General features: G+C 43.4%; 1 protein-coding gene across 7 annotated transcripts in view; it reads left to right on the top strand.

Moving 5' to 3' along the window:
• Positions 1-22,364, top strand: part of DCP1B (decapping mRNA 1B) — a 126,005-nt gene that overhangs the window by 66,815 nt on the left and 36,826 nt on the right. For 2 of the 7 annotated variants that reach the window (XM_039546186.1, XM_039546178.1), the window contains exons 4-6: positions 1,612-1,813; positions 4,477-4,517; positions 7,434-7,561. In XM_039546186.1, coding sequence (XP_039402120.1) covers positions 1,612-1,813; positions 4,477-4,517; positions 7,434-7,561 — 371 coding nt within the window. Of the gene's footprint in view, positions 1-1,611; positions 1,814-2,084; positions 2,190-4,476; positions 4,518-5,308; positions 5,428-7,433; positions 7,562-22,364 lie in introns of those variants that run through there. The other 5 variants (XM_039546236.1, XM_039546218.1, XM_039546228.1 and 2 more) reach the window with 4 other exon arrangements.

Genomic DNA, 22,364 nt, shown 5'->3' on the forward strand with positions numbered 1-22,364 from the left:
GGAATGCCTAATTGTCACCCTTCCTCCTCAATGGTTTTCTTCACATCTTCCTCCTGAAGTTTCCAGACCACAGCATTTCTTTCCCTACTCCATGAAATGCTATATCTTACTTACTTTGGACTGATGTTAGGGCACCGGACTGCTTACCTTTGGAGGAAAATGTAGTGTCCATCTGTTTCTAATCATGGTGCCTCTCCATTGATTAGCTTCACTTGTGTTATTTCATAGCTGATTCAGATGAGTAAGTAGGTCCATAGGTGTATGCAGGCAAATATGAGTACACATAGCCATGGGTGTGTAACCCCACCCCCCTCCCCCATATACAGGGGAGGGATAGCTCAGTGGTTTGAGTATTGGCCTACTAAACCCAGGGTTGTGAGTTTACTCCTTGAGGGGGCCATTTAGGGATCTGGGGCAAAAATTTATCTGGGGATTTGAGCAGGGGGTTGGACTAGATGACCTCCTGAGGTCCCTTCCAAGCCTGATATTCTATGTACATCCATATATATATATATATTCCCCTGTATGTGTGTCTATGCTACAGACATGTATGGCTTCATGTGCTCTCTGAGTACTTTTGTGTGTTGATGCTTTGGTGTGTCTGTATACTCATAGGTATGTGTACATGCCCATATATATCTGTGTGTGCCCTGGGGCATACATGTGTTACTGTAGCTAAACATGAATGTGGGCACATGTATATGTGCCTGTGTTTCTAACTCTGGATTGCCAAGTCTCAAAATGTAATTAAAACAACAAGGAGTTCAGTGGCACCTTAAAGACTAACAGATTTATTCAGGCATAAGCTTTCATGGGTAAAAAACCATTTCTCCAGATGCATGGAGTGAAAATCACAGATACAGGCATAAATCTATATTGACACATGAAGAGAAGGGCGTTACCTTACAAGTGGAGAACCAATGTTTGGTCCACTCCCAATAATTGATGAGGAGGTGTCAATACCAAGAGATGGAAAATTGCTTTTGTAGTGAGCCAACCACTCCCCATTCCCTATTCAAGCCCAAAATGATGGTGTTAAGTTTGCAAATGAATTCTCAATGCTTTTCTTGAATCCCCAGCAGCTGGACTCAAGTGATTTTCAGAGATTCTCAACTTGCATTAAAAAAAAAACAGCTTGTCTGTAGTCCTCCCCGTTGTGGAGTAAATCTGTTAAACAGGAACCCCAAGGACTCCACCACCAGAAAACAAATTAAAAGAACCTAAAAATTATTATTGTTGAGCCGTTTTTATGATTTTGGGAAGCCTGGCTCATGATTTTGGAACAACTGAGGTTGGCAATACCGGTCTCTGCACCCTGCCGGCTACACGTGCCTGTGCGTGTACATGCCCTCACAGGGCTGCCCCTCAGACGAGTCTGGATTTCGCGCGTGGCCTGTGCCAGGCCGGGCATGACACGGTGCGGTTGCTGCAGGCCCCGCCCCCTGGGTTACGCACGGAGGGCCCGGCCGGGCCTTTGGTGAGTTTATCTTGTTGCTAATAGAAACAATCCTGAGCAATGTGAACTCGACGCTCGACTACCGAGTCTGGGTCCAACGCCCTGGCCCGGTTTTGCTTCTCTCTCTAAGGGCTCGATCTCGTTCTCGGCTTTAGATTAATCGTGCCCACCCAGCGCGCCGTGAGTGTTGTTGTTGGAGGCAAAATGGCGGCGGCGGTGGCCGGGGCTGCCCTGCTGGGCAAGGGGCTGGACATCAGCCTGGCGGCGCTGCAGCGGCACGACCCCTACATCAGCAGCATCGTGGACGTGGCCAGCCAGGTGGCGCTCTACACCTTCGGGCACCGCGCCAACGAGTGGGTGCGTGAGATGAGACCCCCCCCTCCCCGGGCCGGGAGCCCCCCATGCCGGGGGGTAGGACAGGCAGCAGGGAGACCCACCGACCCACCCACTCACAGGTTGGGGGAGGGAGCTGGGAGACCCCTCCCCCCCACAGGTTTGGGGAGGACAGGCAGTGGGGAGACCGCCCCCGACGTGGGGAAGACACCCCACACAGACACACCCGTGGGCAGCGAGGGATGGTGGCTGAAAGTCTTGGGGCTGTATTTCTCTTCTTTAATTTATAAAATATGCTCAGTGATAAAGGCCCACGTCCACTGTGAAACCAGAACGGGAAGAGGGACAGTTTCCGGTTCTCTCCCGTACAATTCTGAAACTCAGCACCGGACAAAAGCTGGTGAGAGATTAGTTGGGAGAAAAAAGGTCCCCCCCCCCCCCCCGCTGGCTTGATGAACTTTAAATTCATAGGAGGTGTCTATTAAACAATGTGTGCTAAAGCAGGTAACAAGTCCTTGCCCTGAAGAGCATATAGTCTGTATGTGTATAGTTTATGAATACAGTACAGTGCTCTATGGAAAGTGTATTGTGGCTGGAACACTCTATGGAGTGGTGTGTGTGAATATATATGATTTTTGGAAGCACAGCATATAATTCCAGATTTACCAATAATGCGGTACCAGAAGGAAGCAGATACTATCTAAATCATGTAAGAAAGAGAAAATTAAATAAATAGTTAATGCAGCATTAAGGTTATCCAGTCAAAAGTGATAAAAAGACAGTAAATGCAAAAGTTAAAAGATTTCCAGAAAAATAGTTGCATTGCACATATGTAGTATTTTGTAGTCCTGCTTTTCTTTTAAAATCTGTTGCTTAAAATATTATACACACATAAAACATATAAGATATATAACTGGGAGTCTTAACTCCTGCATTTACTGTCTTTTTGTTATTTTAATTGTGTAACCTTAACATTATACGCTGTAGAGCTTTCTTTCTAAACTCTGATCCCTTGATCTCCTCTGTTCAAGTATACCTGTACAGGCTTTTGTTGTCTTCAGTGGCACTCTGCATTGGCCATTGCATGGGCAGACCCTGATAACAATTAGATTATAGGACTGGAATCTTATTTAAATAGATAATTTTGAGTAAGTCACCCCTCAAACATAAATGTTATGGATATTTTTTTTGTAAGGAAGCCCTACAAAACCTAATAGTGATGTTGTTAAGAGGCTTTATTTCAGTAAAAACTTTTTAAATTAAAATATTACACTGCAGTTTGAGAGAGAGAGGAAGGGTGGGGGAACACAAATGCAATGTGCTGGTACATGAGGATAAGAAAGTTAAACTGATACTAGGAGGAGGTGAAGTTTACCAGTCCATTTTCAAAGTCTACACTGAGTTATGGGCAAAAAATAAATATTGAAAAGTATATCATATCTTAAAAAATATAAGACATTAGTAATACAGATAATATTTAAAAAAATATTATCTTGAGTGTCCCGTTAATATTTTGTCAGACTGAATATGCGTGGGTCAGATTGTGATAGTGATTTAACCTAATCTCTGTGCATACAGCAAATAGAGCTGTGTCTGAAAAACTTATTTTCCCCAAATCAATTTTTAACTCTAACTGGCTAATGCTGATGGGGTTAAACAGTGATCAGAACTGGTTTAGGGGAACTATGTTTAAGCATGATTTTCAAATGTAACTCTATCTTTGCGTGGACAGAATTTTATGTAGTATCTTTCATCTAAAAGGATCCCGAAGAGCGTGTCTCCAAAATATTTGTCCCTGGGCCAGAAAAGCTTACATATTTTAAGCAAGTGGGATATTATGTATCAAATGGAATGCGGAAGCATAAATGTACTGGTACTTTCTGACATCCAGTACACCTCTACCCCGATATAACACGACCTGATATAACACAATTTCAGATATAACGTGGTAAAGCAGTGCTCTGGGGTGGGCGGGGCTGCGCACTCTGGTGGATCAAAGCAAGTTCGATATAACATGGTTTCACCTATAATGCGGTAAGATTTTTTGGCTCCCAAGGACAGCATTATATCGAGGTAGAGTTGTATATCAGGTAGAGACACTGAAGTTTCTTTTATAAAATGACAACTCGTCAATTATCTTGGCTGACAGGCTATCAGGAGAAAAAATTAGATAAGACAACTATGAGATTTTTTTGTCTTAAAAAAACAGAACTAAAAATAAAAAAATGCAGAGCTGATGGTTTTCATGTCTTATCGTAAAACCTGATTCAGCTGAAGGATGAAGGGGAACTATGGTAGTTGTAATCTCTTACTAGCAAATCCCTGAAATTTGGTTTAATTATTTCCTCATTTCAGTCAGAGATATGTAACTGTCATGGTCTTTGGGAAAAGGAAGATAGCGGTGGCTTATTTATGGTTGACAAAATAATAGTTCCTGTGTTTCCTATTGCTTCATCAGCAATGGACTATGAATATGGCAGTAGATCCACTTTTCTCCTCTTCATAAGGATAATCCCTTTTATTACTGCTGTCTTTGTTGTATTAATGATCCAATATGTTAAATTCACTATACCAGTGTGTGTCTTATGCCTGCTGGTGATATTAAGCGATTGTTTTGTGGAAAATATTGGTTTTCCTTCACCTTATGAATTTTTATTTGAATTACTTGAATGTTTCTTTTATTTTAGGAGAAAACTGATGTGGAAGGAACACTCTTTGTTTACACAAGGTGAGAATGTTACATTTTAATGTCTGAACATAAAATCTATGGAAATAGAAAAACCTGCTAAAAAGAATCCTTAAGTAACCTCTCTAAATTCTGTCTTATTACATGGTGAAAAGGAATAACTGAAGTTAGTTTAAAAAAACAGGAGTACTTGTGGCACCTTAAAGACTAACAAATTTATTTAAGCATGAGCTTTCGTGAGCTACAGCTCACTTCTTCGGATAGTTAGTTTGAAATTGTCAGAGACAATGCAGGGAAGGGACGATTGAAAAGGAGAACGTCACTTTGTACGTGTTCATGCGGATAAGACTTGGAAATGTAATTTAGATCTCAGTGTGGATGAATCTGATAAATCTTGACAATGTTCTATTTAAATACGATGTAACATTTGTCCTTTAGAAGGTTTCAGAACAAAAAAGCTAAATGGCAGAGTAAATAATAGTTCTCATCAAGGTTAAGGAAATGGCAGGACTTAATACAATTGTAATTGTTTCCTGGACAGGGGAAAGTTCATGCATTTTCCTTACATTTGCCTCGGTATCAAATTACTTACAATGTGGTTATCATGCATGTTTCACCTGAGGTGTTAAGATATTCTCAGTGGCTCTTTTTTCTAAGGGCTCTGGATGTTTGTTTTAATTTCATGGTTCAGTTTTCTATTACATTTGTTGTTTTCTAACTCTTCACCTCTTAATTGAAGGCAGGGTTGTTTGGGGAGGTGGGGAATAATTTAATGGATTTTAAGGCCAGAAGGGACCATTAGATCATCTAGTCTCATCTTTTGTACCACACAGGTATGTTGCAAAGCCTGCTCTATCATCTGTGTGCTGGGCTTGCTGTTGATGTGACGAGCAGAAGATCAGGGAGTTAGCAGACATAGGGGTGCAGCTGTTAGGGGTGGGTAGTCGAACAGGTAAGTGGATTTCCTCCCTCCATTTGTTTTTTCTTGAGGATCCATCTAGGAGAAGGATGGGGACTGAGGAGGCAGGAGGTCCCTCTGATTGAGTCGGGAAGAGAAGGATATGGAGGTGACAAACAGCATGAGAGGCCAGGTGTACAGTGGACTCAATCTTCTACTAGGGAGTTTGGGAGCTTACTTTGATCTCTAGGCTCCTTCCTACCCAGCAGCAGAAGCCAGTACCAGCATCTCCCCACACCCACTCTTCTATTCATCTGTGTAGAGAAGAACAAGAGTGGATGAGGTAAGAAATGCTGTTGTAGCTACCACTGCTGGAGGAAGGAACTGTCTCCTGCGTCTGCTGCTTGTGGCAAGGTCTGGCAGATCAAAGGTGCCTTGCCCACTCTGTAGGAGGAATATGATTCTCTTGTACAATGGACCTGAATTTTGGAGCTGTCTGCAACTACCCTCCACCACTCCGGTTCCTTTTCTGGGTCCTGATAAGAAGGAAGTTGAGGAAGGATATTCACTTAGCTATTGCAGTGTCTCAGTCTAGTAACTGCAGTCTTTTCTGCTCAGTTCCACCTATATTCTTAATCACAGCACTAAGAGTTAACCCTTTTCCAGCCCTTGCCTTTAAGCAGGAAATAAAGGCACAGGCTGGAAAGTAGAATGAAGACATTCAATTACATAATTAAACTGAAAAATACATGGTTAAAAAAAGCATTTACTAAAATAAAGAGCTTTACAAAAATGAAAAATGATAGACTAAAACTATAATCTTTATTTTGAAAGACTACTTCGAGGAAATGTTTCTACCCTGGTAGTGAAGCTGGTCTTCACTACTGGGAGATCAATGCTGCTGCAATTGATGCAGCAGGGGTCAATTTAGCGGGTCTAGTGAAGATGGCAGAGCACTTTCCGGTCGACCTCGGTACTCCAGCTCTCCAAGAAGAGTAAGGAAAGTCGACCAGAGAGCATCTCCTGTCGACGGAGCACAGTGAAGACACCAGGGTAAGTTGACCTAAGCTACGTCAACTCCAGCTACGTTATTCACGTAGCTGGAATAGCGTGACTTAGGTCAACTTACCCCGGTAGTGAAGACAATCCCAAAGTGTCAAATATCTGCTTCCTGTTGGGGATGATGCTAAAACACTCAGAGATATACAAGTCTGGCTATTACCATCAAGTATTCTTTACATCACTTCCACCCTTTGTTTCATTTTCTGTTGCCTCCCTTCCTGTAATGCAGGTTCCTGTGCTTTGGAGTTAATGAAGACACCCACTGGTGATTACTGTACTTGGCACTTACCCCAAACGTTTAGTCAGTGTCTTGTCCGTCACTGTCAAACTCGGTTCCAAAGTAACATTTCCTGTTAGCATTGGAAGTAGAGGGTGGGATTTCTGCTCTTATGTCACTTAGGGAGTTTTGAAAATCCCACCTGGAGTGACTTGTATAATTCATTATCTTCATGTATTAAAGAAAAAAGTAAAAATGGTAATTAATTTTGTTCCACAACTGTATCTCCAATATCCCTTTTCTGCTGCAATGGGAAAGTGTAGACCAGTTCTGGTCCTTGGATACTGTGACACCAATGATCTGAGGACCAGTTTAACGTTAGTAAGTTATTGCCCATTCCTAAAGTTGTAGGCCTTAGAACTTGTTGTGAATGCAGGGCATGCACAAATAATTAGGACTATGACTAGAGGCTTTGGGACTCAAACTATAGCACCTCAGATGCTGCAGATTGTGTATATAAAAAAAAAAGTCATTGTGGCCACATTTATCTATGTCATTTTTCATACAGAGCTTAGGGGTTTGAAGAAAGCAAAAGGATTCCACAAAGGAACCAAAAATTCTGTCAAGCTCCAAGACTGTTGTTCAGTTTATTCCCTGGCAACATAGTTAGATTTTATATAACAACTTCTATTGAAATAATAATTTTGGAGCACTGTTTGACAAAGAAGTGGTACTCATATTTTTCCTTGACTTGCTATGATTTCTGCTTGGTAATTTACAGATCAGCTTCTCCCAGGCATGGCTTCACCATTATGAACAGGTTGAGCATGGAAAATCGAACAGAACCCATCACTAAAGACCTAGATTTCCAGCTGCAGGACCCTTTTCTGCTTTACAGAAATGCCAGATGTGAGTCTCTCTCTTCTATCCATTGGGTAAAGTGTTTGAGAAATAAACTCTTTAAAGCATTCCAATGACTGCTAGTGCATTTAGACTATGGCTTTCAAGAGGTGACATTGGCTTGTTCAGGAATTGCAACCCAGAGGGGCAAATTTTGATATTTGACATGCCAAATCAAGGGAGGAGTGGCTCTTTTTTTCAAAGTGCCTCTCTTCATGAGAACATTGTTAAGCCATTAATCTATCTCTTGGCTGACAAATAGACTTTATGTGATACAATACAGTGTAATATAGATATATGTAGAAATCTTGTCATGCAGTATGGTTTTTTTTTTTGTTTTTTTTGTATGTCTGACTTGGTATTTGGATGACCTCCCTTAAGGGGAAGCCACTCAAGATGGGATGGTATTTCTGATCTCTGATTTCATTGTGTGTGCTGGGCAACACTAGAAAACACTGCCAATTAAAAACTCTGCCTTCTGGTTTGGCTACAGTTCCCTACCCTTTTAGCCAAACTAGTGGGTGTTATTGACTGTTGCTCTCAGGAAGGAAGGCAGGTTTGTCCATCTGTTTTTGGTTGACTGGCTCATTCCAGGCCTAGGATCTGCAGGCATTAGCAGTATATAAGGTTCAGTCTTTCCTGGGGTTATTGGAGCCATTTGACTGTCACAAACAAGGGCCAAGAGCTTCCTGAAGCTCCCAGGAGCTAGTTTGCCCAAGAGGCTATTTCAATGTGTAACTAGGCAAAGCTTGCCTGCAAGAACCAGTGGTTCAGAAAATGAAGGGTTATGTCTCTGCACTTATGCAGGAGATCTGTACCATGGCACAGGCTTGTCTTCAGGTCCTAAACTTTAAAACAGTTTGTATGGAATCCTCTGGACCTGCTTTTGTGTGCATCTGAAATTTAGAAGTGTTCCAGTTGGATGTGATAGAACCAGAAGATATGTCATAGTATCTCACCTGCAGAACATTGGGTTATATTCATCATAGAGACTATCTATTCCCAAATATAATTTGAAGCAGGAAAATGCAGCAAGAGGGAGTTCAGTGGCTCTGACTCACTGTGTGGTAGAAATGATTGTAGAAAAGTGAGAACATCATGTATGGTCAATAAATCCTCTACCTTTTGAAAGTATCCAAAAAGCTGAAAAAGAGGTGAGTGGTGGTACTTGAAATTTCCCAGAGAAACTGAAAGTAAATCCAGAGGACATCACCAGGCTGCCCCACACCTCTATTTGTAGCCATTAGTAGGATTTTAGAACAGTAAGTAAGGTAAGGACTAGCTATCACTCCAGTTGGTTGATTTTTAAGTTTCTTACCTATATACATGCAAAGTGTTTTCCTTATGTTATGTGTATATATCATTGTAAAAATTCCCAGTGGGTTTTGTGTGTGTGTGTGTGTGTGTGTGCATGCTTAAAACTTACTTTTTGATGTTAGAGTTAAGAATGAGAATAAGATCTTGTCATTTGTACTAACCTTTGTCTCTTTACAACAGTGAGAAACAATAATTAATGATAGTGAGAAACAGTCTATTGTAATGGCATGAAACACACTAACATAGAGGGAACAAGAAGACATTCCTGAGCACTGCATTACAGGCAAAATGACGATTATTTGATGGTAGCATAATTCATTAAATTTTCTTCTCAAAATGTAAACTATATATTCCCTGCAAGACATGCCAGAATTTTAGAACTTCAGGATCATAATAGCACCAACTCCTTACAGTTGGTCAGTGCTCAAGCTATTTGTCCCTCTTTCTAGATCTGATGTAAGTCTCCTTTCTATATCCCCCTGCCTAGCTCATAGGTCTGTCTGGTTGGGATTCCTGTGTTGGCCACAAGGCAGCTCAGGGCTGCTGATGTTTGTAGTGGGGTTTTTTGTTGTTTTGTTTGTTTTTCATGAAAAAACAGACAGTAAAAAGTACAAAAAAGTAAATGACTTGACTTGTATATGTTTCCAAATACCACACACTTCATGAGATCGCCAGTAGAATTATGGAATTATGCAGTTTTACAACTTCTCAAAACAGCGAGACCATCCAGTACAAATCCAGACAGTACTATATAGGTATAACATATTACGTTGGGGGTAACAGTAATAAAATAGGAGAAAACATAAATGAATAGGGAAAGGAGGGGACTGGAGTGGGAGGATGGAGGAGGGGAAAAAGAGGAGGGATTAGATGGAATGAAGGTCTAGCATTCTATGACTATTAGAAAAACATCTTACCAATTAACCTCCAGAAAATAAGAGCAGTCTGCAGTGCTTTCCTGCATTTCAGTGCAGCCTGAAGGGCAATGCACTGAATGCAGACAAAAAGTGTTCCTATAATCGCTTGTGTCATGTACTGGGGAGTGCAGGAAAAGAGGCATAGCAGCCGACTCTCGCAGACCCATATGTGGTTAGAAAGAAACCTTATCTCCTTCTCAGCTATATACACATAGATGGGGAACTAGACTGCAGGATAGACAGGATGAGTCACAACCAGAATCATCTGGAGAATGACAGACTGCTGGGAAGCATAATATTATAGTTACTTATTTATATTAACCTATTTATAGTACCGTAGCACCTAGAGGCTCCATTGTACTAGTAGTTGTACAGGTGTATAGTAGGAAACTACCTGACATAAAGAGTTTACCATCTAAATTTAAAGATCAGATGCAACAATTATATTTAACAAACATGTCAAGGGAATGGGAGAGAGCGGACAGGGAAGCAGTGACACAAACACGTTTTTGCATAAATTAGCTATGCTCATGAATTGGCAATATATGGTTATCCAGAGGAATATGAAGATCCCAAAATTCTTCTTTCCAATTAGGGATCCCTTAGCCATGAGAGACAATGCCTTCTTACAACCATCATACTTTGTCTTAGCTTATGCCTTCCCTCTGGTGAGGAAGCACCAAGATCCTCATCCAGTGAAATGAATGCACTCAGCAGCAAGGGATTGTATTACTGTGCTGGATAAGTCTAACATACATGTTGCATTATATTTATCCTTTAGAAGGACTGTACTTGCAGCCAATATACAATAACAATAGAAAAAGTTTCAAAAATTATATTCAATGATGCTAAAGTTTATGAAGATTTATCGTATAATTAAAATGTTTCTTATTGTAGTTTGGCACTTTTTATATTGTTTTGCCTTTGTAACATGAAGTTGAAATAGTGCCTAGAGCATTGATACAAACACCTACAATCCAATCCTAAGGCTCTTCAGGCGGGCTTTGGGTGCCAAGCCAGTGAACATTTGCACTAATCCACTGTTTCCTTGAAAAGTTTGTCTGTGTGTCTATTAAAGCCAGGTTGGAACTAGGGCTGTTAATTTAGAAGCCAGGAGTGCAGGTAGAAGCTCAAACAAATCCAGTCATTATGGATATTGCCAGTAGAAGTTTCTCTCTGTTTCGATACCTCATGACTGAGCGATTGGGATGCCACAATCAGTATTTTCAACCTGGTTGAAATTGTGTATACTTGCTGCAAATTGTTTTGAAAACTTCTTGGAGACCAGGATGCATGTTGAACTCACTGACACTTCAGATTTGTGCACTTCCTCCATTTCAGAGTTATCTGGTTAACATTCCCTCATAAACTTCTATATCAAAGACAAGACATTGATAGAGAAACTCTCAGCTTCTAGAAACTTTATTCTCCAGACTGAATGCCAAGTCCAAACATTGGGACTTTCAAGATCCCTAGAAGATTTAGAAGATGAAAGGAGAGCTCGGAGCTTTGAGTTGTGTGGGTTTTTGTTTTTTTTTTAATGGAGTTTGTGTTTTTTGGGGGCCTTGTTTTTAGTTGGTTTTTTTACCATGATTCAATTGTCTTGAACTTGTCAGTGAAAGATATTCTCACTCTAACTTCCAGTTCTTCTTTGAGTGCTTGTTCATGTTGATTCCATTCAGGTGTGTGCGTGCACACATGCACAGGAGCCGGAAGATTTTTCCCATAGCTTCATCCGTCAGGTCAGTCCAGGTGCCCCCTGAAGTCACGCCTTAATGGCGCTCAATATAGAGCCCTGCTGACCCACCACCCCCTCAGTTGCTTCTTATCACCAGTGACGGTAGGCTGAAAGTTCCCATAGCCCTTGCTTTAGCCCGTGCATTCAACTCCAATTGTTTGTATATAGTTAGTTTATCTTAGTAGTTAGTGATTAGAGTTGTTGAGGGTCTCTACCAGCCTTCTGACTCCCCGAAGCTGTGGTATGCCGCGGTCCCCGGGGTTTAAAAACTGGTCTGCACTAAGCGCATGCCAAAGAGCGGGCAATTCTCCTCATGTTTACGGTGCCTAGGAGAGGGTCACCAAAAGGATTGCTGTAAGATCTGCTCAGAGTTCCATCCTTGAACTCTTAAAGAAAGGGAGCAATGGCTTAAAGTGATCCTCATGGAGGCAGCTCTACGCCCCCATGCGCACCCAGGCTCAGGGGACCTGGCTCCTAACACTTCCTCGTTGACGCAGAGCGCCCCAGCGCCATCATCGAGTTCAGTGCCAAGAAAGGACTCATCCCAGGACTCTCAGCATGGCACCTCCCGAGGCCCAGCAGAGAACAGGCACCGGTCTCACTCGCCGGTGCCTCAGAAGAAAAAGAAGCCGGACAGTCGGTCACCTCTGGCTAAATCCCAAGGAAGCGACACCCCAGGCAGGCCACAATTTGGAATCCCCCGTTAGGGCCACGTCGACTCCTGCCCAGGTGAAGCAGTTGAGTCCAGGCCCCCCACATTCACTGGTTCAGCGGAAGCTTTTGAAGCTGCTCGGGATCCACTGCACCTTATGGCACCATTCTCACCCCCTACAAGGGAGGAACCTCCGGCGCTGGCGATCCCACCCCGCCCTCAGGTGCAGTCGAGAGGGAAGCCGGCAATGATGTCCAGGCATTCCCCCTCGCCATGTCCTTCGGCATCAGCCCACTCGGACAGAGAGCTAGTTGCTCCCCAAGCTCTTGACGCTCGAGACACAAAGCCTTTCACCAAAGCCAGGGAGGGATCCCAGGGCACCACTCCTCAGCGTCTTCGGTGGCCTCAGCCACATTCATCCCACCGTCAACCACGCAGCTCGCATCGGCACCTGCCCAGATGACAGTGCCATCGGCTGCAGCATAATCGCTGGCACCGGTGACTCTTTCAACCTCTGTGCCTACAGCAACCTCAGCACCGAAAGCATTTTTGGCACCAGTGACAACTTCGGCACCGACAGCAGCACAGACAACAGCCCTGCTGCCTTTGTCAGCTCAGGCAGCTGGTTCGGCACCAGCTTCACTGGCGGTACCATCAGTGCCCATACCATCACCAAGTTCGACACTGACAGCCCCAGCGCCGACAGGCGCTCCGTCGGTACCTATCGTTCCCTCGAGTGTCACGGGGCCCCTTGGGAGCTGATGGCAGGGAGCATCTGCTGCTTATAGAGGCTTCCTCCTAGTCATCTCCGGACGAGGCATTGGCAGGCACAGCCATAGACCCAGCACTTGAGTACAGCAGGGTGCTACAACAGTTGCTGTGAAGGGCTGCTCAGGGTCTGGGCGTTAAGGCTGAGGAGGTGGTCGAGGAGGCTGATCCCATGGAGGACATCCTCGCCTCCTCAGGATCTTCTCATGTTGCCCTACCATTTATTAAAACTATTGTGGATACCACCAAGACCCTGTGGCAGACCCAAGCTTCCTTGCCACCCACTGCCAAGCGCAACGAGAGGCGTTATTTTGTACCCTCCAAGGAGTATGAACATTTGTACTCCCACCCACCTCCTGACTCTCTTGTCGTGAGCAGCAGGGTTTCCGGGGATCCACCCCTAAAAACAGGGAGGCTAAGCGACTCAACCTTGTCGGGAGAAAGGTCTACTCTACAGGGGTTCTTCAGCTCCATATTTTGAACCAGCAGGCCATCATCAGCAGGTACTCTTATAATACCTGTGCGGCGATGGCCAAATTTGCAGAGCTCCTCTCTTCAATTCTTGGCTTTGGTGGAGGAGGGAAAGCTAGTCTTCCAGGCTTCCCTCCAGGTGCTGATGCTGCCACTAGGGTCATGGTTATTGGGGTGGCCATGAGAAGGGGCTCCTGGCTCCAAGTCTCGGGGCTGCCTTATGAGGTCCAACAGACCATTAAGGACCTCTCATTTGGGGGTGACTCTTTTTTCTCTGGTAAGACAGACAAGAGGCTGCATAGCCTAAAAGACTCACAAGCCACCCTCAGGTCTTTGGGCCTGCACACTCCCGCCACACAGCAGAAACACTTTAGGCCTCCACCTCCTCAGAGGTTCTATCAGCAGAACCACCAGGACGGTTCTCAGAGGAGGAGCAGGAGTGTCAGGAAAAGACAACACTCGTCCTCAGGCCAGGACTCTGGCCAACCCAAACCACCTTGGGCCCCAAACCGGCCTTCTGAAGATGCGGTTGAGGATGGCACACCAGAACAAAAAACTGCATCTACCTCACCTTACCTTTTCCTCCAGACTCTCCCCTTTCTACCGTGCATGGTCCCATATCACTTTGGACCACTGGGTGTGCCACACAGTAGAGAGGGGATACTCCATCCAATTCTGTGCCCTTCTACCCTCCCTCTTCAGGGACCCTTCTCACGAGCAGCTCTTTATTGAGGAGGTGCAGTAGCTCCTATCTCTAGGGGCAGTGGAGGAGATTCCTCAGGAGCACAGGGACGAGGGCTTTTATTCCCAGTATTTCCTAATACCGAAGGTCTTAGACTCTCTTTTGGCTTATCTTGGACCTGCAAGAACTCAACAAGTTCATGAAGAAACTCAGGTTCCACATGGTCTCCTTGGCCTTCATCATCCCCTCAGTGGATTCAGCAGATGGTATGCCACCCTCAACTTGAAGGACACATATTTTCATATTGTAATCACTCAGCCCCACAGGAAGTACCTCAGGTTTGTGGTCAACAGTACCCACTACCAATTTACCGTCCTTCCGTTTGGCCTGTCAGCAACACCTTGAGTCTTTACCAAGTGCATGGCAGTCACCGCCGCTTTCTTGCGCAGGCACCAGGTACAGGTGTTTCCAAACCTCGATGACTGGCTGATTATGGGCCGCTCCAGGACCCAAGTGGAAGCTCAAGTCAGATTCATCAGCGCCACCTTCGACAACCTGGGTCTCCTTTTAAATGAAGCAAAATTGACTCTGTCCCCCGTCCAGAGGATAGAGTTTATAGGGCAGTACTGGACTCGACCCAAGACAGGGCATACCTGCCGGAAGCAAGGTTTCAGGCCCTAACCGATATCATTTGAGGCCTCGGACAGTTTCCCACCACGACAGCGTGAAACTACCTGAAGCTTCTCAGACACATGGATGCCTGTACCTACATGGTACAGCATGCCAGACTCAGGCTTCGACCTCTTCAGTCATGGCTCGCGTCAGTATATCGCCCAGCTCAGGACAGCTTGGACAGGATCGTGACCCTGCCTCGCCCCGTCCTCGACTCCCTCCTGTGGTGACTTGACCCTCAGAAGTATGCTCAGGGGTCCTCTTCACCACTCCGCAGCCGTCTCTGTCGCTAATGACAGACGCATCAGACGGGCTGGAGAGCACATCTGGGAGACCGCAGCACTCAAGGCCTTTGGTCTCAGATGGACCTGGATCTCCACATCAACATCAGAGAGCTCAGAGCGGTGCACCTAGCATGCCAGACCTTCTGGGCATACTTAACAGGACAATGTGTATCAGTCATGACGGACAATACAACAGCAATGTTCTGTGTCAACAAGCAGGGGGGGTGTACGCTCCTCTCCCCGTCCCAGGAAGCCCTCATGCTGTGGGACTTCTGTGTAGAACATTGGTTTGTACCTCCCTGGGGTACAGAACAAGCTGGCGAACCACTTCAGTAGTTTGTTGCACAGCCACGAGTGGTCCCTTTGTCCGGACATTGCAATTTCAATCTTCCAGAGTTGGGACTTGCCCCAGATAGACCTATTCGCCACACGACACAACAGGAAGTGCTTCTTCTCCATTGGGGAGGTTCTCTCCTATACGTCTTTCCACCCATACCACTCGTTCACAAGGTACTTCTCAAGATACGGCAAGAACGAGCTCAGGTCATATTGATAGCACCAGCCTGGCCCCATCAGCACTGGTACACATCTCTCCTAGACATGTCCGTGGAAGCCACGGTCATCCTGCTGCTCTTCCCAGACCTTCTGACACAAGATCGCAGTCGTCTTCAACATCCAGACCTTGAGTTGCTTCACCTCACGGCATGGAAGCTCCATGGTTGTACTTGTTGGAGCTTTCCTGTTCAGAGCAGGTTAGACAGGTCCTCCTTGGCAGCAGAAAAAACCCTCTACAAGAGCCACATACCTTGCCAAGTGGAAGAGATTTTCAGTCTGGTTGGCACAGCGCCATTCGTCCCAGATGCTAGCCTCAGTGTCGCTTATTCTGGACTACTTCCTCCATCTGAAGCAGCAGGAGCTCTCGTTGTCTTCAATAAGAGTGCACTTAGCCGTCATCTCGGCCTTCCACCCTGTGCGGAGGGCTGCTCTGTGCTTGCTAACCCTGTGGTCAGCCGCCTTTAAACCATTAACGACACGCTCCCTACTCTACCTCTCTTCCAGGGTAGCGTTCCTGGAAACAATAACCTTGGCCAGGAGGGTGTCTGAGCTCAGGGCCCTCTCATCAGAGCCTCCCTACATCGTGTTTTATAAGGACAGGTTCAGCTCAGGCCTCACCCTACTTTCCTCCCAAAGGTTGTTTCACAGTTTCACATCAACCAGGACATCTTTCTCCTGGTATTCTACCCTAAGCCACATTCCAGCAGTAGGGAGCAAAGGCTCCACTCTCTGGAGGTCTGCTGGGTGCTAGCCTTTTATATCGAGAGAACAAAACCGTTCAGAAAATCGGTCCAGCTATTCGTGTCAGTGGCAGACAGAATGAAAGGTCAGCCTGTGTCATCCCAATGCGTATCATCATAGATAGAGTCCTGTATTTGTGAGTGCTACGACTGGCAGGTGTTCCTGCACCTCCAGTCACTGCACACTCCACCAGGGTGCAGGCTTCATCAACAGCGTTCCTGGCTCAGGTTCCCACTCAGGAAATGTGCAGGGCAGCAATGTGGTCCTCCATCCATACTTTTGCTACTCACTAAGCGATTACCCAGCAAGCCAGAGACAATGCGGCCTTCGGACGAGCAGTGCTTCAATCAGTGGAAGACTCCGATCCCATCACCTAAACTTGGGATTGTGAGTCACCTGATTGAAATCGACATGAACAAGCACTTGAAGAAGAAAAAACGGTTACTCAAACTGTTGAGATGTGTTATTCATGTCCACTCCAATACCCACCTTCCTTCCCCTCTGTCAGAGTAGCCAGCAAGAAGGAACTGAGGGGTGGCCGGTTGGCAGGGTTCTATATTGAACGCCATGAAGACGTGACTCCAGGGAGCGCCCAGACCAACCTGACAGATATGGTTATGGGAAAAATCTTCTGGCTACCGTGCACGTGCGTGCGCACATACTTGATTGGAATGGACATGAACAACACATCTCGAAGAACAACAGTTACGACAAGGTGAGTAACCATTTTTTGTTGTTGTTGTGTTGTTTTTTTTTTTTTGATGGGTGGATTTCAAAGGATTTATTTGGTCACTGTACCAGAACTAACAATTTAGTAGCAATCTTAGCTGCTCTTGTGATGTCTTTCTCATCTTTCATCATCCTTAAATTTTAAAACTCCTTAGCTTTCCTGAATGAATGGTTATTTCAGCATTGGGACTTGATCACTATCTTCATTTAGATAAGTGTTAAGCTTTGTTCTGTTGTTACCTCATCCTTCCAGTATTCTAAATTCTGTTTCTCTGTCTTGTATCCATCCTGTAACCTAAGCTGTCAGCTTCCTGGGATGTGGACATCAGTGAATATGTAACTATGATTTTGGTTGTGACATCTGCAGGGACTGAACCTGGGACTTATAGATCTGAAAGCATGAGTGTATACTGCAGTTTTCCTTAGATCCAGGACAGTGGCAGACTCATAAATGTGGTACAGCCATTTGAAAGGGAGAGAGACCCAAACTCTGCTAGCATGAATTACGCTTAATACGGTGGGGCACTGACCAGTGTTTCCTTCTAATTTTTCCCACTCACATGAGAAATGAATTTTATGTGCACCAAGATGGAGGTGATGTGTGAGAGGTTCGGAGTGTCGGAGGGGGCTCAGGTAGGGGTGCCCCAGCTGTGGGAGATCTTGGCACCCCGGGCTGCGGCAGAATTGGGGTCAGGGGAGGGGCGCCCCGACCGTGGCAGAATTGGGGCTAGAGGAGGGGTGCCCTGGCCACGGCAGGTGTGGCCAGAGCCTGAGTTCGGGCCGCCCCTCATCCAGCCGTGGGAGGGTGGGAGCAGGGGTAGGTCGGGGGGGAGGCCCCTCGCCTGGCTGTGGCAGGTCTCCGGGTGGGTTCCCTGTGCATCTGCGTAGCACTAAATAGGCTGCCACATGTCCGCGCAGCTTACAGGGAATTTAGGCACTGACCCTGATTAGGATTCCTAGGTGTGACTATAATAGAAATAATTATAAATGACTTTACAGACCCTGACAGATCATCTTTTAAACGGTACGTAAATATCTCTTGCAACTAAATTTCATTTGTAACTACAGCTAGTTCAACTCAGAATTGAGGAACTTGTTCTCCCTGTCCTCAAATTTTGCAGATTTACACTCAGTTGATGTTTTGGCAGCTGTCCCTAAAGAAGTAGCCTAAAATGTCTTTATTTTTTTCAGTCTTCATTCTTTGTCTCAGGAAAGGAGCTTTGTCAAAGGCCATACTCCGTGAGCAAGTGATTGCAATCTCTTTGGACAAGATTATATTTCTTGTTAAATGAGATTTACTATTCTTGTGCCTGGGTGACCTTAAGCTAGATCCCATCTCTGTTGGGAGAACTCATTTTAGAGTCCATTAGAATGGAGTTCATTTCAGTGCACCTTTCTAATTTAAAAGAATTCTGGTTAACAATAATTTTCTCTATTGTTTTCATTGTGAGAGAGAAAATGGACATTTTTAGATCTTCTGCCCTTGACCTATTGAGGCTGAATTCCTTTAGTAGAAGTATCAATGTTAACGTGGAGAGGAGTATCTGCACAGTTGTCCATCATGGGAGAGTTGTGTTACTGGACTAAATAAGCCTTTCTGAATTGTACATTTAACTACTAGGGATGGGTGTGGATTTTTGATGTAACTACATTACACATTAAAATCACACATTTTAAATCTGTAGTTTGTTTAAATGAAAAATGGGTCCATGTTCAATCAGAAAACTTCTAATTTTTTAAAAATGTGGTTTTTAAGCACAGAAGCAACATTTTCTTTGTATCCCTATAACTTAAAAGGAAGACAAGTTGTTGTGGAGATTGTTTGGATTTTAAAAGTAGATGGCACATCGAGTCAGAATATCTAGTTCCATCAAAGAAGACACCTTCATGGCTGCAAAGTCCTTTTAAAATATTCATAAATATTTTGTTTGTATGCAATAATATTGTTTTAAAGTGAGAATGGTGAAACTATGTAAATTCAGGTCACTGGCTTGCCCATACCAGTGGGCTTTTTTATGTCCATTGATTCCCAGTTAACTCAAGATAGATAATGTGTTTGTAAAGTCACTCCACAATAGTTTGTTCCAGAATACAAATGGTTATGGTTGAACCTAAGCTGAGTCCTAGAGAGACATCTTTGCTACAAAAACAATTTCAAATTCCACCTATCTAGAGGGTCTGCAATTTTTTCTTCATTCTACAATATACTCTGTTTTTTAAAAAATGCTTCTGTTTTCCATTGTCAAAATAAAGTAATCACAGCTTGTACGCCAATAATAATCTTTCCTCCCACTAAACAAGAACAGCAGCAAAGGTAGATATTGACCCCCCTCCTTCACTTCAAGGAATTGAGACCTTCACAGCTTATCTGAGACCATTTAAATGCTACCATTACTAAGCATAGACATTTTCTTCTTTTTATTTTATGTTAAAAAGGGAAAATAAATTAAATGGGAAGAAAATACTTAGGTAATAATAAGATTGCACTGTTAAAACCAGGTAAGGAATAGATTCAAGTATCAATAGCAGCATTAGCTATTAGCTATGTCACGTTGCATATGTATTATTCTCTATACCCGTTTTACTGGTTATGCACACAGTTTAATTATATTGCTGATTGTCATTAATTGGATACCATAAAATAGGATATGCAACTTAGAAATTTACATTTTCTCTTTTATGTCACTTTATCTGCAACCTTAGTGTTGATTTAACAGATTTTTTTCCCCTTGCTCTTCCTCTTTCTTTAAATGGGGGGAGCCCTCTTTGGTCTCTTGTCTTTCCTGGCTATTTAGAATCCTTTTGATATAGGTGTGAAGACAATTTTTAAAGTCTGCTTAGAAGAGAAGAACTCTTCAGAGCATGCTGGTCTGTGAGGAGTGCTTGGGGAAGAGGGGCTCAACTTCTTTCTGTAGTCATTGGGAGAACTAGAACTTCTTGTTCCTATCTTCAAGATGTTACTTCTCCTGTCTAGCATTCATTTGAACTAATTGATTGTCTGCCTGTCTGTGTGTGTCTCTCTCTCTCTCTCTCTCTCTCTGGAGGTCAGAATTTGATTCCCTAAGTTGGCTTATAAAAGCAATTGCTATTAATGCTCTATTCCCCCATCCTCCTTCCCCTCTTGTATTCTACTCCCCTTAATGAATGTAGCAAATAAATCGCTTGAGTAAGATCAAATAGGAGAATAAGGAAGGATAGAAATGGGGGGTATTAAGTTATATTTTTAGAGTTCTGTGAAACTCACCCTTATTTATTTTTTTAAAGATAGCAAAAATCCTGTAGGTGTTTATAATTGTTATACCAGGAGTTTTATGGCTAGCTGGAACTGTAGGACCTTGTCTGGCAATTAATTGTGAACAGATGCATTACTGTTCAGGCTCCCAAGACATATATGCAGGATCAGGACCTTTATTAGGAAATAGGAATAGCTCACTACCTACTGTATCAGTCAGATTGCATTATATAGAACAGGGGTAGGCAACCTATGGCACGTGTGCCAAAGGCAGCACGCGAGCTGATTTTCAGTGGCACTCACACTGCCCGGGTCCTGGCCACCGGTCGCGGGGGGCTCTGCATTTTAATTTAATTTTAAATGAAGCTTCTTAAACATTTTTAAAACCTTATTTACTTTACATACAACAATAGTTTAGTTATATATTATAGACTTATAGAAAGAGACCTTCTAAAAACGTTAACGTGTATGACTGGCACGCGAAACCTTAAATTAGAGTGAATAAATGAAGACTCGGCACACCACTTCTGAAAGGTTGTCGACCTCTGATATAGAATATGAATGTAAGACACAATCCCTCTCCCTTTGAAGTCTATAGCAAAACTCTAATTGACTTCAGTGAGAGTAGAATCCCACTGTGAAATGTCAGGTCCGAAGAGCACAGGATCTTTCACTGCCGGGAAAATAACCAGTGGTGTATATACATCAGTAACTATAATGTAATGAGTAAATAATGAAAAAGCGGAGTGGGAAAACATTCACAGTTGGTCATATTTCCCCCCTTCCTCATATAGAGGGCATTGAACAGACCTGTTCTGTTAAGCACTGTTTTAAAGTATTTGGAATTTTGCTTTTAATTAATGTGGCTAGGAAATTTAATTTCAGAATTATAGGATCTAAATCACAAAGGAGATGGCTCTTTAAAAAACAGACAAAAGAGCAACAGCACACACATGCTTTACTCAATGTTTTCCGAAGTGATTTTTCCAATTGCTTATAACTTTATTTTTGTTATTAATGGTTCCCTTAAATCAAAGTGTATGCTCAATGAGGGCTATATATATGCCAATTCTTGCAGCCCTGTTTAAAAACAGGTTAAAATATTACAGCGGGAAAACAATATTTTTCCCCGTGATTCAACACAATTACAGGGATTTAGTTCAAACTTTAAAAAAAAAAAAAAAGAAAACCTTTCTGCACAGTCTGATCTGAGCATGAAAATCTTCAACTGAAAAGTTGAACATTTTATGAAGACCTGTGTATGTGAAAATGGATTTGTTATGGCAACAATTTTGCAACCTTACCTATAGTGGTAAATCTGTCATTTTCAAGTATCCCTATTGCATGATAAAGCTGATAATCCACAAGAAAAAGAAATGCCTCTCTGCTAATGTGAATTTTCAACTATGTGGAATAATGGACTTGATTTGAAAGTCAGTGAAATTGTATGTCATGTGAGAAGAAACAGACTGAAGCTAAAGATAACAATGCTATGTAGACTTTCAGTGGCTGATGGTGATTTTGTATTCTGTGGGATTGTATTCCTGTTTGGCCAGGAAGACTGATGCAGACAGTGTCTGAAGGAGAGTTAAGGCATATTTAGAGCACTCTGGAGATGTGGGTGAGATTTTTAATGAGATAGAAAGAGGAATAATTCAGTGTATTTCTGCTGAACACAGCCATAGTTTCCATTTATGGGTGTCAGTACATAGGCAATATGCTAGCTGCTCTGAACATGTACTGCTGAGTGTACTGCCAACACTGGGAATTCCGGACATCTTTTCCAGATAAGATAGGCATATGATGCAGAAAAGCACAGTAGTTAAAGATGGAATGGATTTTTTTTTAAAGAGGGTTACTTTTCATATGACATTCTTCCCCACCCCCGCGTCCCCCTTACTTGCTCATATAGGATAAAATGGAAAGCATCTGTGTTGTTTCCAGGACAGTGAATATGTACATAGTACTTTTGGAAATTGGAGATCGGAAAACAAGAATCTCAGACAATTAATTCCCCTTTAGAGAAATCAGTCTTTCCAGCCCCTTTTTTAAAA

The sequence above is a fragment of the Mauremys reevesii genome, linkage group 1 (genome assembly GCF_016161935.1).
Source record: "Mauremys reevesii isolate NIE-2019 linkage group 1, ASM1616193v1, whole genome shotgun sequence".
NCBI lineage: Eukaryota > Metazoa > Chordata > Testudines > Geoemydidae > Mauremys > Mauremys reevesii.